We start from the raw sequence: 13,033 nt of genomic DNA, 5'->3' as shown, positions 1-13,033 counted from the left end.
CGAATGTTGACATATATGACTATTGCTTAAGGTTCCTTGATCAAGTTCTACACCCCTCTAATATGAAGCCGAGACGTCTTTCAATTGGGTGGCTGACTAAAACCTTCGATCTAACGAAACTTCCCACCAATGCAACCGACGAAACTATACAGTGTTATGTTCGTGCCACTATATTGCAAATGATAGGTGGTGATCTGATGGGCTCTAAAATAGAGGGTTATGTGCACGATATGTTTTTTCAATTTGTTGAGGATTTACATCGCATGCAAGAGTATAATTGGGGTAGTGCATGCCTTGCATACTTATACCGTAATTTGTGTAATGTTGTTAACCCATATATTAGTCAGATATCGGGTCCTTTATTACTTCTGCAACTATGGGCATGAGAGTGATTCACTCAATGTCGTCCTATTATTAGGGGTGGGATAAAACACACACACACACCCATGATTCCGGTCGGGACTAGGTGCAATAGTTATTTGTTCATATTATTTCAAATTAAAGTATTATATGCTCATTTACTTGATAAAATTATGATTTCAGGTGGGCAGGTAAGAAAGAAGCGCGACAATCACCACAATTCACTTTGCAGGGATGGAGATATGAATTCGACGTTCAAACACACCACCAAGTAAGATCTTTGTTATTTTAACTTTTGTCGTTTACAATGTTAACTATATTAATGTAAAGACTAATTCTTATGACCTTATATAGATCTCTTAGGAGCCATATGCTCAATTTATTCACCAGTTAGATCCGATTTGTCTATCCGGGTAGGACATTTGGATGACTCGAGTACCCTTGATATGCTTCAATGTCGTCGAATGGTATTATCCAGATAGGGTACGGCGGCAATTCGGCTGGCTCCAGTTTATCCCTGTTCCTCCTTTTCGTCATTGCGGTTATCATTCAACCAGTCAAAAGGGACAGTACGAGGTTGATTGGAGAGTTGAATGGGCAAAAGAGATTAACATCTGGAATAACCGCTAACAATTTGTGGTTCACAGTAATATCAGTTTATTGACCCAACACTATCATAGTCAATATGGAGACTGGTACTGGCGAGTAACACGAAAATTTATGACAATCGAGGGGGCCACTCATGTAGGAAGTGTAAGATATCACCAAATTCTCTAATTGTTTCACAAATTAATATTCAATTGCACTTTAACAACCATTATATTTATTTTTTTCTTCTTATGCTAGATTGATACTCATGAGAGAGCATGGATCTTATCATGCTCAGATAATGCTCCGATCAGACGACAACATAACCGGATGGCTGGGGCTATTCTTGGAGCTTTTGGAGAGCAGCGAAGATACATGGACTACCCAAGTGAATATATCATTCAGGACGATATGCATATTCCTGATTATGGATTCACTCCTACCGCTAATGCACCATCAGGTAGAGGTCCGAGAACTCGTCAACCAAGGCAAAGGTATGTCGATCCTCCTCGTATGAGCTGTGATACTATTTCTGAACCGCCAGTCTGGAGAGATCTATCAATGCAAGCTGACTCATCTTCATTCACACAAGCCTGAACAAGTTTTGGTGGTTATCCCACATCAGGTGGGTTTGGCCACTACTCCGATCCCCAATTATCTTCAGAGCCATTTCCGGATCCATCATCGTTGCCAACCGATAGAGATTTTGGCCACCTGACCACTTTAGAATTTTCAATGTTTGAATCATGCTCTCATTTTTAGGGTAGTTTGGGACCTGATTATTTTACTCCTTCTACAAATATTTTTGCTCCATTTCAAATGGAACACATGTCCACAGTGTCTAACCTCCTATCAGTAGATATATCTAGTATGCGTGCCCATTTATTTGAAGCTAATGATGATGATCCACAAGAGGGCAATCATGGGGATGACGAAGAGGCTGAAAATGATGCACATAACGACGCTATAGTCCAACAATCACATGAGCGGAATACGGGTGGTAGAATTCCTTTTCTCAGACGATTCCTTCCACATCGAAATCGTCGACGTCCGAGATGTGGTACCGATTGAATATAATTTGTAGCATATTTGATAAATGTTTTTATATTTAGACATGACAATCTTTCTACCAATAATATAAATGTCGATTTTCCTTATATTAAATGTGATAATTTTAAATATATTTGATAAATCTCAAAATGTCTTTTATTTTTAGTTTATTGAAATTATTTGCTAATATAATTTATATTATATTTAATAAATATAAATATAATTTATTATTATTATTTAAACATATGTTAATAAAACAATTTAGCTTTGTAAAAGAAATTATAAAAAATTATTATGAATTTGATTTTTTTTTAAAAAAAATAAAACTTAAGCAAATGAAAAATGAAATAATTTGTAAAAAATTAAAAAAAAAATCATATCCGGATTTAAATCCCGGTAATTAGAAATACCGAGATTTAAATACCGAAATATAAGGAAATAAATAAAAAATAATAATTACCAGATTTAAATCCTGGATATGAATTCATTTCACCTAGATTTGTAAAAAATTTTATTTTTACCTATTTTTTTTAATAACTTTACTATTTTTTTTATAACTTTACTATTTATACTTATTTTAAAATTTTTTCCAGCTAGTTAGGCGTCAATGGCAGCTTCGGCCCCTATCATTCCCGCCAAGACTGCGCCGTCTCTACCGACGCCGCTCGCCACCGGGGGCAACCGCCAGGCCCTCCTTTTGCACCGATGCAAGACTGTCCACGACCTCCGTCAGATCCACGGTCACCTCGTCAAGACCGGCGCCGCGCATCTCCCTTCCGTTGTGGAGAACCTCCTCGAATGCTCCGCCCTCCTCCTTCCCGACAGCCTCGATTATGCCGTCAAGGTCTTTGGCGCATCACCTCGACCTACTACCCAAGCCTACAACATTCTCATCCGCGCCTACATCCGCAACGGCTGCCCCTACGATTCCCTCGCCCTCTTACTCCTCATGCTCGACCGCAGCGCCCGGCCCGATAAGCACACGCTCTCTTGCGTCCTCAAGGCCTGTTCCAGGGTTTTCTCGCGCCGATGCGGGGAGCAGGTCCACGCCCACGCGCTGAAGGTGGGGTTCCGCTCGGAGGAGTTTGTGGTGAATAGCTTGATCCACATGTACGCCTGCTGTGGTGAGGTCGGACTTGCGCGGAAGCTGTTCGACGGGATGTCGACGAGAGGTATAGTAACTTGGAACGCAATAATCGCTGGGTACTTCAAGGTCGGGGAATGGAGGGAGGTTGTCGAGCTCTTCCGCAGCATGCTGGACCGGGGAGTGGCTTTCGATAAAGTCACTCTGATCAGTGTTCTGACGGCGTGCGGGAGGCTGGGGGATCTGGACTTGGGCAAATGGATAGGTGAGTATGTTGAGGCGAATGGACTTAAAGAATGCCAAAATTTGGCCACTGCTCTGGTGGATATGTATGCCAAGTGTGGAGAGGTTGAAACAGCGAGAAAGTTGTTCGATGAAATGCCTCATCCCGATGTCGTCGCTTGGAGTGCCATGATATCAGGTTACACTCAGGCAAATCGGTCTCGCGAAGCTCTTGCTCTTTTCCATGATATGCAGAAGGCTATTGTTGAGCCCAACGAGGTGACCATGGTCAGCGTTCTTTCTTCTTGTGCAGATTTAGGTGCTCTTGAGATGGGCAAGTGGGTGCATTCTTACATCAAAAGAAAGAACTTTCAATTCGCTGTTAATCTGGGAACTGCGCTGGTGGATTTCTACGCCAAATGTGGGTGCATGGATAATGCACTCGAAGTGTTCAAAAATATGCCAATCCGAAACGCTTGGTCTTGGTCGGTGCTGATTCAGGGCCTAGCGAGTAATGGGCAGGGAAGACAGGCATTAGAGGTTTTCGCTTCGATGCTGGAAGCAAAATTTCTGCCAACTGACGTGACTTTTATCGGTGTTCTATCTGCTTGCAGCCATGCAGGCCTAGTTGAGGAGGGTCAGGCTTTTTTTGATAACATGAGCAAAAAGTATGGTATTAGTCCTAGGATTGAGCACTATGGTTGCATGGTTGATCTCTTTGGGCGAGCTGGTTTGATTGAAGAGGCATATTGGTTTATCACGAGCATGGCCATTGAACCAAATGCCATTGTCTGGAGAACATTGTTGTCTGCCTGTAAAGTTCACAAAAATGTGAAGTTTGGCGAAGAAGCATTGAAACAAATCGTTAAGTTAGAGCCAAGGCATAGTGGTGACTACATACTTCTTTCAAATATTTATGCATCCGTTGGTAGATGGGAGGATGCAGTAAGATTGAGGAACCAAATGAAAGAGAAGGGAATTGCAAAAGATCCAGGATGTAGTTTGATTGAATTGGAAGGTATGATCTTTGAGTTTTTCGCCGAAGACAGTTCTCATCCTCAATCAAAAGAGATATACGACAAAGTCAATGAGATAGTAACAAAGATTAAGCTGGCTGGCTATGTGGCAAACACGGCAGAGGCTCGGTTAGATGCAAAGGAGGATGAGAAAGAAGTCTCAGTTTCCCACCATAGTGAGAAATTGGCAATTGCCTTTGGACTAATGAAATCTGCTCCTGGAACTCCCATTAGAGTGTCAAAGAATCTCAGAGTATGCACTGATTGCCACACAGCAACTAAGCTGATCTCGAAGGTCTATGAGAGGGAAATCATTGTAAGGGACCGTAATAGATTCCATCACTTCAAAGATGGATCTTGTTCGTGCAATGATTATTGGTAAATTGAATGCAATATCTGGTCTTCTGATTATTGATAAATTATATGCAAAATCTGATATCAGAGCTTCTGTTTCTACACATCCAACACGGCCTCTAGAAGTAATTGAATCACACATATCGAATGTCTTTACTGCGAATTATTGAAAAGTACGTATGATGCCTTCATGAAGTATAAAGATTAATCGAGTTCTCAAGTTAGATGAAGATGCAAGATGATTCATTTATGTCATCAATAAAAAATTAGAGTTGTTGATGCAAGATGGAAGCTCAAGATTCATTATGTGAGATGAGAATAGGGCCTTTGAAGCACATATGGGATTCTTACTGCCCAAATGGGAGTCTTAACTACCGAGCAATGAAATATTTGATATTTCTTGTTAATCAGCTAGGAAAAAAGGCAAGATTTCTGCATTTGAATAACTCTTGTTCTTCCAGGTATTCCAGCAGCAATCAAACTAATGCAACAATCACAAGATCAATCTGTCAATACATTTGAAACAAATTGTAGGGCCTTGATCTTCTCTTTGAATGGGGATCAGTAGCAATAATTGATGCAAGAAAAACATCCTCTCTATTTTTTCTTGGTTGTTCCTTTCACACTAACACCTGTGTTGCTAGACTTGGGCCGAGCTGGTCGGTTCAACCAGTTATACCAGGAAATGGAGACCAATTTGATTCGATTGAGACAGTGGAAAAATCCCAGTTTAAATGTTTTTTTGACCAGTTCAACAGGCAAATCCTTGACTGCTTGAGCTTCCATTGGCGAACTTGTTCCAGGAGAATCAGGCGATAAAACAACATTCTGCGAACTCATGGCTCCCTCAGGAAACACTTGTTGTGGTGGTGAAATAATGTATAGGTATCGCAGAAGCATCTGAACAATCTGGCCGAAGTCAGGTCTCGTACTTGGATCCTCCTCCCAACAAGAAGTTAAGATCAAAGCCAGCTCTTCAGGGAGGTCATCTGTACTGGGCCTAACATTCTAAACACAGAAAAGCATAAACTCTCACTTCAAACAAAAAGACTACCTTGCAGCACAGTGAGTCAACCTTGAAAGCAGCTGCATAGGCAGCTTGCAGGTTAGACATGCCTTCAAATGGAAGCCGATTACTAAGCATCTCCCATAAGACCATTCCAAAGCTATAGACATCCACCTTGTGATCATAATGTTTCTTTTCACCACGCTGTAATGTTACGTTGTTGTATAACTTCAAAAGGAGAGCAGATTAGCAACCAAATGATAAATGATAAGATTCAGCTGCAGGATAGCCAATTGTAAAAAACACTGAGAAGTACCTCTGGAGCCATCCAACGGCATGTTCCAGTTTCAGCAGTCCTAGTCTCTGTTTGTGTTGCTTCTCTTGCCAGACCAAGGTCCACTAGTTTCACGGTTCTCAAATCTGTAGTCAATAGCAAGTTGTCTGCAACAGAAACAAGTATCAGAACGTCGTCCAATATTTAATGCCTGATGAAACTAGAATTGACGTAAGGAAGGATGGTCACACAGCATTACTGTCTCAATTGAATGATTAACAAACTAGAAGAACAATATTCAATAGAGCATTCCTCTTCAGAATTTTTATGTATCTTTTTTTTAGTTCTGTAGTACTAATGTACATCTGTTTCGATATGTTTTAGTCGTCTGTCTTTTTTATAGAACAAACTCAAAAATGTCTAGTAAAATAGATATAGCTGACAAACTCACTGTAGTTCCAACAAGATGATAAATAGATATAGCTGACAAACTCACTGGCTACCATGACTAGCCAAACCAAAACAGAAAGTAATGATACAATTTAGTGAAACGACCGTGTGCCACCAGCAAAGAGCAAATAGGCTTCAGATAATTTGTGGATATAACATTCTAGCTTGATGTGGACTCTGTCAACGTGAATCTTGGTCAAGCCGAGTCAAGTTGGTTTAACTTGAGATGAACTCGGATTAGGTCACACTGATCCTCCCGAGTCCATCCTTAGACGGAGTTTATTTCAGTTATAGGATGGCAGCGGAGTCCGTGGAAGATTGGAGTCGTCAATAATAACGGCGACAATTAAAGAGAAGGATGCGCTGTTTGGAAAGGCATAATGAGGCCAAGTAAAGAAGGAGGTGCACCGGTTATGGAGATACAAGGTAGTAATATCCTCGACCTCCTAATTTCTTTATAATCCTTGCCGTGGCTGACACTGACAATCTTCGTCGAACAAGTGTAAGACACTAGGTGAGTCTATACGACTACTCGTACTCGGCACCATGACAGAAACTGACCCGAAAGAAGCTTACCCCGATAGAAGCCGACCCTGACAGAAACCTACTCAGCCGAAGCCGACCGACCAGCCAGAGTTTGACCCAGCAAAAGACGACTTGACCGGAGTCAATCCATCCCTTGATCTCGGACAGGATCATAGCTAATGTGCAGAAATAACAAGGAATAACAGCCAGAATCAAACGAACCAACAACATGTATACCACAATGATATCATTCGATGGATATTACCAGGCTTCAGATCATGGTGAATTATCCCATGAGAATGCAAGCACTCTATAGCTTGGGCTATATCCAGTGCAAAGCCAACAGCAACAACAGGCTCCAAGCTCCTTGGCCTCATGTTTCTCAAGTATTTTCTCAGAGAACCTCCAACCAGAAGCTCTGTAACCACTACCATCACAGGCTCCTTCACTGCTCCAACGAACTGCAATTGACACGAAATCAGATACAACTAGCATGCCAAACATCATGATCAACCGATGTAAAACCCATAATCCAATGAAAGACTGCACCTTGACGACATTCTTATGCTGAATTTGTGCGAGTACAGTCACCTCCCTCATGAACATTGCCTCTTTCTTCGCCATCTCCTCAGGGCCGTATCCATTGTGCAAAACCTTGATAGCAACATCTTGATTCTTGTACCTGCAGCCAAGAACAGCCAAGCTTTAAAGCAAATTCAAGAAAAGAATGAACAATTAATTGGTCAAGAACAAAGAAACTCACTTCCCCGCGTACACTTTAGCATGGCCACCCTCCCCAATCTTTGAGCTGACGAAGAGCAACCTTGGATCAATAAGCCACTTGGGATCCAGGAACCCGTCACCAGACTCCATCTCAGCAGCAATTTGATAATATATATCTACTATTGTCACTCTTAACAGCGAACCATGAGATTACAGTGGCGACGCCAAGTACATAAAAACCCCCAGATTAATTTCTGCTAATTTAAGTACACTTCTCGACAGCCTTCCACAGCGCATAAAAATCAAATTTTTATCCAAGAGCAAAAGCTCGCGCTACCTTCAAACTTGCTGTTCCACGTCCAAAAACCAAATGCCAGCGTTACCTTCTTTCGTGTTAGCAATGGAACAGAGAGAACAGAACATGAGAAGGTCGGAAGGCTACAAGAACTTCCATTCCTTGGAAGAGAGGACAAGTAGTCCGAGCAGAAGTGACAGAGGGGTGGCGTTGAGGAAGAAGAAGTATCGCAACAGAGAACGAGTACAACATCATGTTCCATTTATGCACTTACTTGAAAATTTTATTTAATCAGGGTTATTTTTTTAAATAGCCTTTCCATTAGACGGCCTACCAATTTTGATATAGCAGTTAAGTCCTTCCAAATTCTAAGATTTATAAATCTATTATGCGAGAAGAAGGACAGAAGGAAAGAAAGAAAATTAATTTGTTAGATTCTTTTAGTTACGAAGGGGGAAAGAAATTTAATTCTACCTATATTTTCCTTTCATTCAATCTCCGCCTAAATTCAATAACCACGGATGAAAGGAAAGTTAAATCTAATAGACCAATTGAGAGTAAATTCTCAATTCATGTTTCTAAATAAATAAATATACAATTACTATCCAAATTATAAATTAGATGAAGAAATCTCAATAGAAAATTTATGAGATAATTCAATTTAGAAGATTACAAGATAAGATAAATCTTAAAAATTCACAAATAAACATAAAAATAAATGTGGAAACTCATAAGCTTAATTTTCATAAGATATTAAGTGTTGTCAAAAGTGTATCATAAACGTAATAATGACATCAATATATAACATTAATTGATACGACTTAAGAAAAAAAATTTAAAAAATGACAGATATTTGAAATTAAGAAAAAAAATCATACTTGTAGAAGAAAAAAAAAATTATACTCCTACTTGTACTTCTTGGATTAGTCCTCTATGCTCTCGGGCTCTATGCCAAATGGGTTCAGTGACCTGTGAGTCAACACACATTAGTGGGAATCGGCATGGCCGGCATGATCCCTTCTACGATCAAGCCAACACAAAGTTGAGAGATGAGACTCGCGGGAATGTGAGAGAAGAAAAACACGGTAAGAAAATATTGATTAGCTACCGAGATTTCGGTCACAAGTTTTGTAGTTTCTAATGGCATATAGCGATGAAAATTTATTTATGTCATTAATTTTAACAACAAGAATTTGATTTCGTTGTTAATTTAGCGATGAAATTAAATTAGCAATAGAAATTTAATTTCGTTACTAATTTAGCGATGAAATTTAATTTTTATCGCTAAATTAACAAAGGAATTTAATTTTCATCGCTATTTTTATCGATAAAATTTTAATTACGTCATTAATTTTGTCACTAACTGCATCATATTTATCCAAAATCTATAAAAAAAATTACAATATCACACAGATTAAATAATATAAATAAGTAATCCAAATGTACACCATTACACTACAATATATGAGCACCAATTAATTTATTATTTAATGTCAACATCCAAATCATAAATTTCAAAATACAAATATTTATCCCCAACATGTGTACTTAAAAAGTGGAGTAAAACAGGAGGATGAGCTAATGAATGAGACTTGATCTATTGTGGTCTTAACTTGATCTTCCATTGACTATTCTATTGTAGTGACAGGAGCTCTCAATTCTTGATTCTCCTCGCTTAACACTTGTATTTCAACATATGAAGAACTCAGACGACCATTGAACCTAAGAGTACATAACATACAATTGATAAAGCTGTGTTATTGATAATATGGAAATTATTATGCGTTCATGATTCATTATAAAGAATGTAAATATTCTGTGGTGGTTTTGATATGATCAACCAAGTCAAGTTAGGTCTTATTGATATTTAACCCCTTTGTCTAAGTGTGCAGGAATTTAGGAGCACAGGAAATCGAGTGAAAGACACAGCTAGCAAGAAAGACGATATGAGAGAGAGCCGATGGGCTCGGTGCGTCCGAGTGACGAGGTGCTGCGGAAGAGTACGCGGGCGGATGAGAAGGAGACGCACAGTGTTTCTGAGGGACGAGAAGCCGGAGCGGAAGGCTACTCGAAGGTCGGAAGCTGGGTTCGGGTAAGCCCTATTCTGGATGACCGAGATCACCTAAGCGAGCGGAACCAGAGTGGAAGAACCGGACCAATGCGAGCGGAGCCGGAGCGGAAGACCGGAACCCAAGCGAGTGGAGCCGGAGCAAGAACCTGGACCAAACAGTTAACACAAAGTTAACTTAGGTTCGGGCGCTCGAAATCGAATTTTATCCGGAACATGACGTGACACATTCCATTGCGACGGGGATAAAAGTTTATCCCCCCAGCACCTGGAACCCTTCTAGACGCCCTGACTAGGACTATAAATACAGTCCTGGTCCTATAAGCTAAAATAGAACACTTGTAATAAATTCCTTTCTTGTTTAGCTTTGTAATTGTGTGCTTCAATGTTGTAAGAGGCTAATCTGCCTAGAGGAGAATGTTAGTGTGCTTTTCAAGGTCTTGGATTAACAATCCCCTGATTGCAAACCAAGTAAATTCGGTACGTGCCTCTTTTTCTTAATTAGTTTCTTAATTCCTTTTATGCAAGTGTTAGTTTTAATTACGCCGTAAAGTCTGAGAAAGGTGTCTTTGTATTTGCAGGGCAATTCACCCCCTCTTGCCAGCCACCAAGGGATCAACATGTGGTATCAGAGCAAGGTTCGCTTTAGAAGGACTAATCGCTGACCGAAGAAAAATCAATGGTCGGACCAAGCCTTGTCCTACCAAAGTTCGAGGGAAAGTTCACGCACTGGAAATTTCGAATAGAGGTATTTCTAAAAACTGATTTTGAAATTCTTTTAATTATTAAATACGGTTTTGTAGTTCTAAAAGATCAACAAGGCGTAGAGAAAGATGAGCATCTTCGGACGAAGAAGGAACAAAGTGATTTCTTCCCCAATAGTAGAGCAGAATATCACTTGCTGAGTGTGTTGCCGCCTCAAAAAGTCAACCACATCGGAAGCTACTCGTCGGCCAAAGAACTCTGGGAGAATTCCTGGAACTCCATGAAGGCACATCTAAAATGAAGCTCGCACAACGAGACCTTCTTCGAAATCAACTAACAAACGTACGTATGGAAAAAGGTGAGAAGGTAACCCAACTACACGTGAAGATCAAGGAACTGATCACCGGACTGGTCTACCTCGGTGAAATGGTAACCAATCGGGACTCTGTACGTTACGTGCTCAACGCCTTTCCTACGACTCCAGAATGAACCTCAATAATCAACGCCTACTACATCTCGAAGGACTTGGAGGTAAGTACACTAGAAGAATTGTTTTTAACTTTAGAATTACATAAATCTAGATGTGCAGGATCAAGTAAAGATTCAATTCAGAACCTAGCACTAAGAGCTACCAAGAAGGACGAACCCGAGTCAGACTCAGATCTGGAAGGAGACCAAGAAGCTTATATGGTAAGGAAGTTTAGGAAATTTTTTAGATTTAATAAATTTAAAGAAATATAGAACAGAAAAACTCTAAGAAATAGAAGAAAAGTTCGATGCTACTGTTGTCAAAAGGAAGGATACATAAAAGAGGACTGCCTGGATATCAAAAAAGAAAAAGATAAGGGGCCCAAGCCAAACAAACACAAGAATCTCAAGGCTACTTGGGACGAAAGCTCATCATCCGCGTCAGAAATAAAAGCATACGCTAGGTTAGCACTAATGGCTAGCCATGAAGATCAAAGCACCTCAGAAGTCAGTATCGACGAAGGGGAAGCGACATCAGACGAAAACAATGAAGCAGGAGGAGAATCAAGCTTCAGATCCGACATGGTAAGTGAGGTATATCTCTTACCTTCTGATTAACTCTATTTCGGTATTAAGTCTATGACTAAATCATTGTGAAAATTAAAAAATAAAAATGATAATTTGAAAAAGGAGAATTTAGAAATAAAAAGAATCTTAGCAAAGTCATGCCTAATAGAGGAGTTTGATAAATTGGAAAATAGAAATGCTAGTTTAAAGAAACAAATAGAAAACTTAAAAAGTTTTGCATGCTCAAAATTTTCTACTTTAAATTTCAAAAACTATATAGGATTAAACTGGTATTATAGATTTCATAAGAGTCAAATTAGAAAAATATCACAGAAATATGTTCCTAAGAAATTTTTAATTAATCCTGTAGGAAGAAACTTATTTTGGGTTCCAAAATCATATTTAGATTATTTTTTTTAACTTTCAGACAAAAAGTTAAATATTTAATTTTTTAAAAGACTTTCTTTAGAAAGTGGTTGTTGCTCCAATATCCAAGAAGGCCTAGCACCTCCTGATGTGCGTAAATATTATGATAGTTTATGCATGTTTTTTCGCACATTCACTTACTTTATACGTACATATTCTTTGTATGATCATCTCTTTTATCATGTACTCATCATATATACTCTTTTGTATGGATGTCTGCTCTTTGTTTGATTTTGTGTTGACAGAGGATAACTTTCGGAGTGAAAACAACGTTTGTCGACGCACCGGAGCGAGCCAGAGAACACGGCCGTGCAAACCTTACACGACCGTGTGGCCAAACAGAGGAGGAGAAGTGCACGACCGTCTAACCCTTGCACGGCCATGCGGCTAGCCCAGAGGTAGATCAGAGCATGGTCGTGCATACTTGCACGACCGTTCCCCCCATGACCGAGACCAAGCAGCACACGACCGTGCAACCCTGCACGGCCGTGTCCCCAGAGCCAAGCCCCAACATCACACGGTCGTGCCAATTGGCACGATCGTGCAGCGTACCCAGAGCCAAGAAAGGGCACGACCATGCCATCCTTGCACGGCTGTGTTGCGCCCTAGCCTATATAATGGGTTTTAACCCTTTTACAGAGGAGGAGAGAGCCAGGAGGCGAGCCGTCAATAGGAGAATCACTCCGGTGTCGTTCCATGCCATCTAGGGCATCGATCCAATGATCTTTCATCACCACTTCAACTCTAGAAGCAAAGGATTGGATCCGAAGATCACTCGTCGTCGTTGGATAAGCATACTTCTTCTTTCTCTCTTCGTGTTGAGAATTTGTATGTTTATATATATCATGTCTT

At 40.1% G+C, this 13,033-nt stretch overlaps 2 protein-coding genes across 2 annotated transcripts; one reads left to right on the top strand and one right to left on the bottom strand.

The window, feature by feature from the left end:
* The first annotated feature begins 2,605 nt into the window (after positions 1–2,605).
* LOC122031479 (pentatricopeptide repeat-containing protein At1g08070, chloroplastic-like) lies at positions 2,606–6,305 on the top strand. Its single transcript, XM_042590591.1, has one exon. The coding sequence runs from the start codon at positions 2,606–2,608 to the stop codon at positions 4,700–4,702; it is 2,097 nt and encodes a 698-aa protein (XP_042446525.1). The 3' UTR covers positions 4,703–6,305.
* On the bottom strand, positions 5,078–7,802 carry LOC122031478 (serine/threonine-protein kinase STY13-like). Its single transcript, XM_042590590.1, has 7 exons — positions 7,693–7,802; positions 7,479–7,611; positions 7,195–7,390; positions 5,997–6,121; positions 5,750–5,908; positions 5,422–5,682; positions 5,078–5,155 (listed from the first exon to the last, which is right to left on the bottom strand). Exons 1-7 carry the CDS (start codon positions 7,800–7,802, stop codon positions 5,078–5,080), a joined length of 1,062 nt encoding a protein of 353 aa, XP_042446524.1.
* Positions 7,803–13,033: the final 5,231 nt, after the last annotated feature.

The sequence above is a fragment of the Zingiber officinale genome, chromosome 11A (assembly GCF_018446385.1).
Source record: "Zingiber officinale cultivar Zhangliang chromosome 11A, Zo_v1.1, whole genome shotgun sequence".
Classification (NCBI taxonomy): domain Eukaryota; kingdom Viridiplantae; phylum Streptophyta; class Magnoliopsida; order Zingiberales; family Zingiberaceae; genus Zingiber; species Zingiber officinale.
Note: the sequence above shows the minus strand (reverse complement) of the source record. Positions and strands in the feature narration are given on the sequence as shown.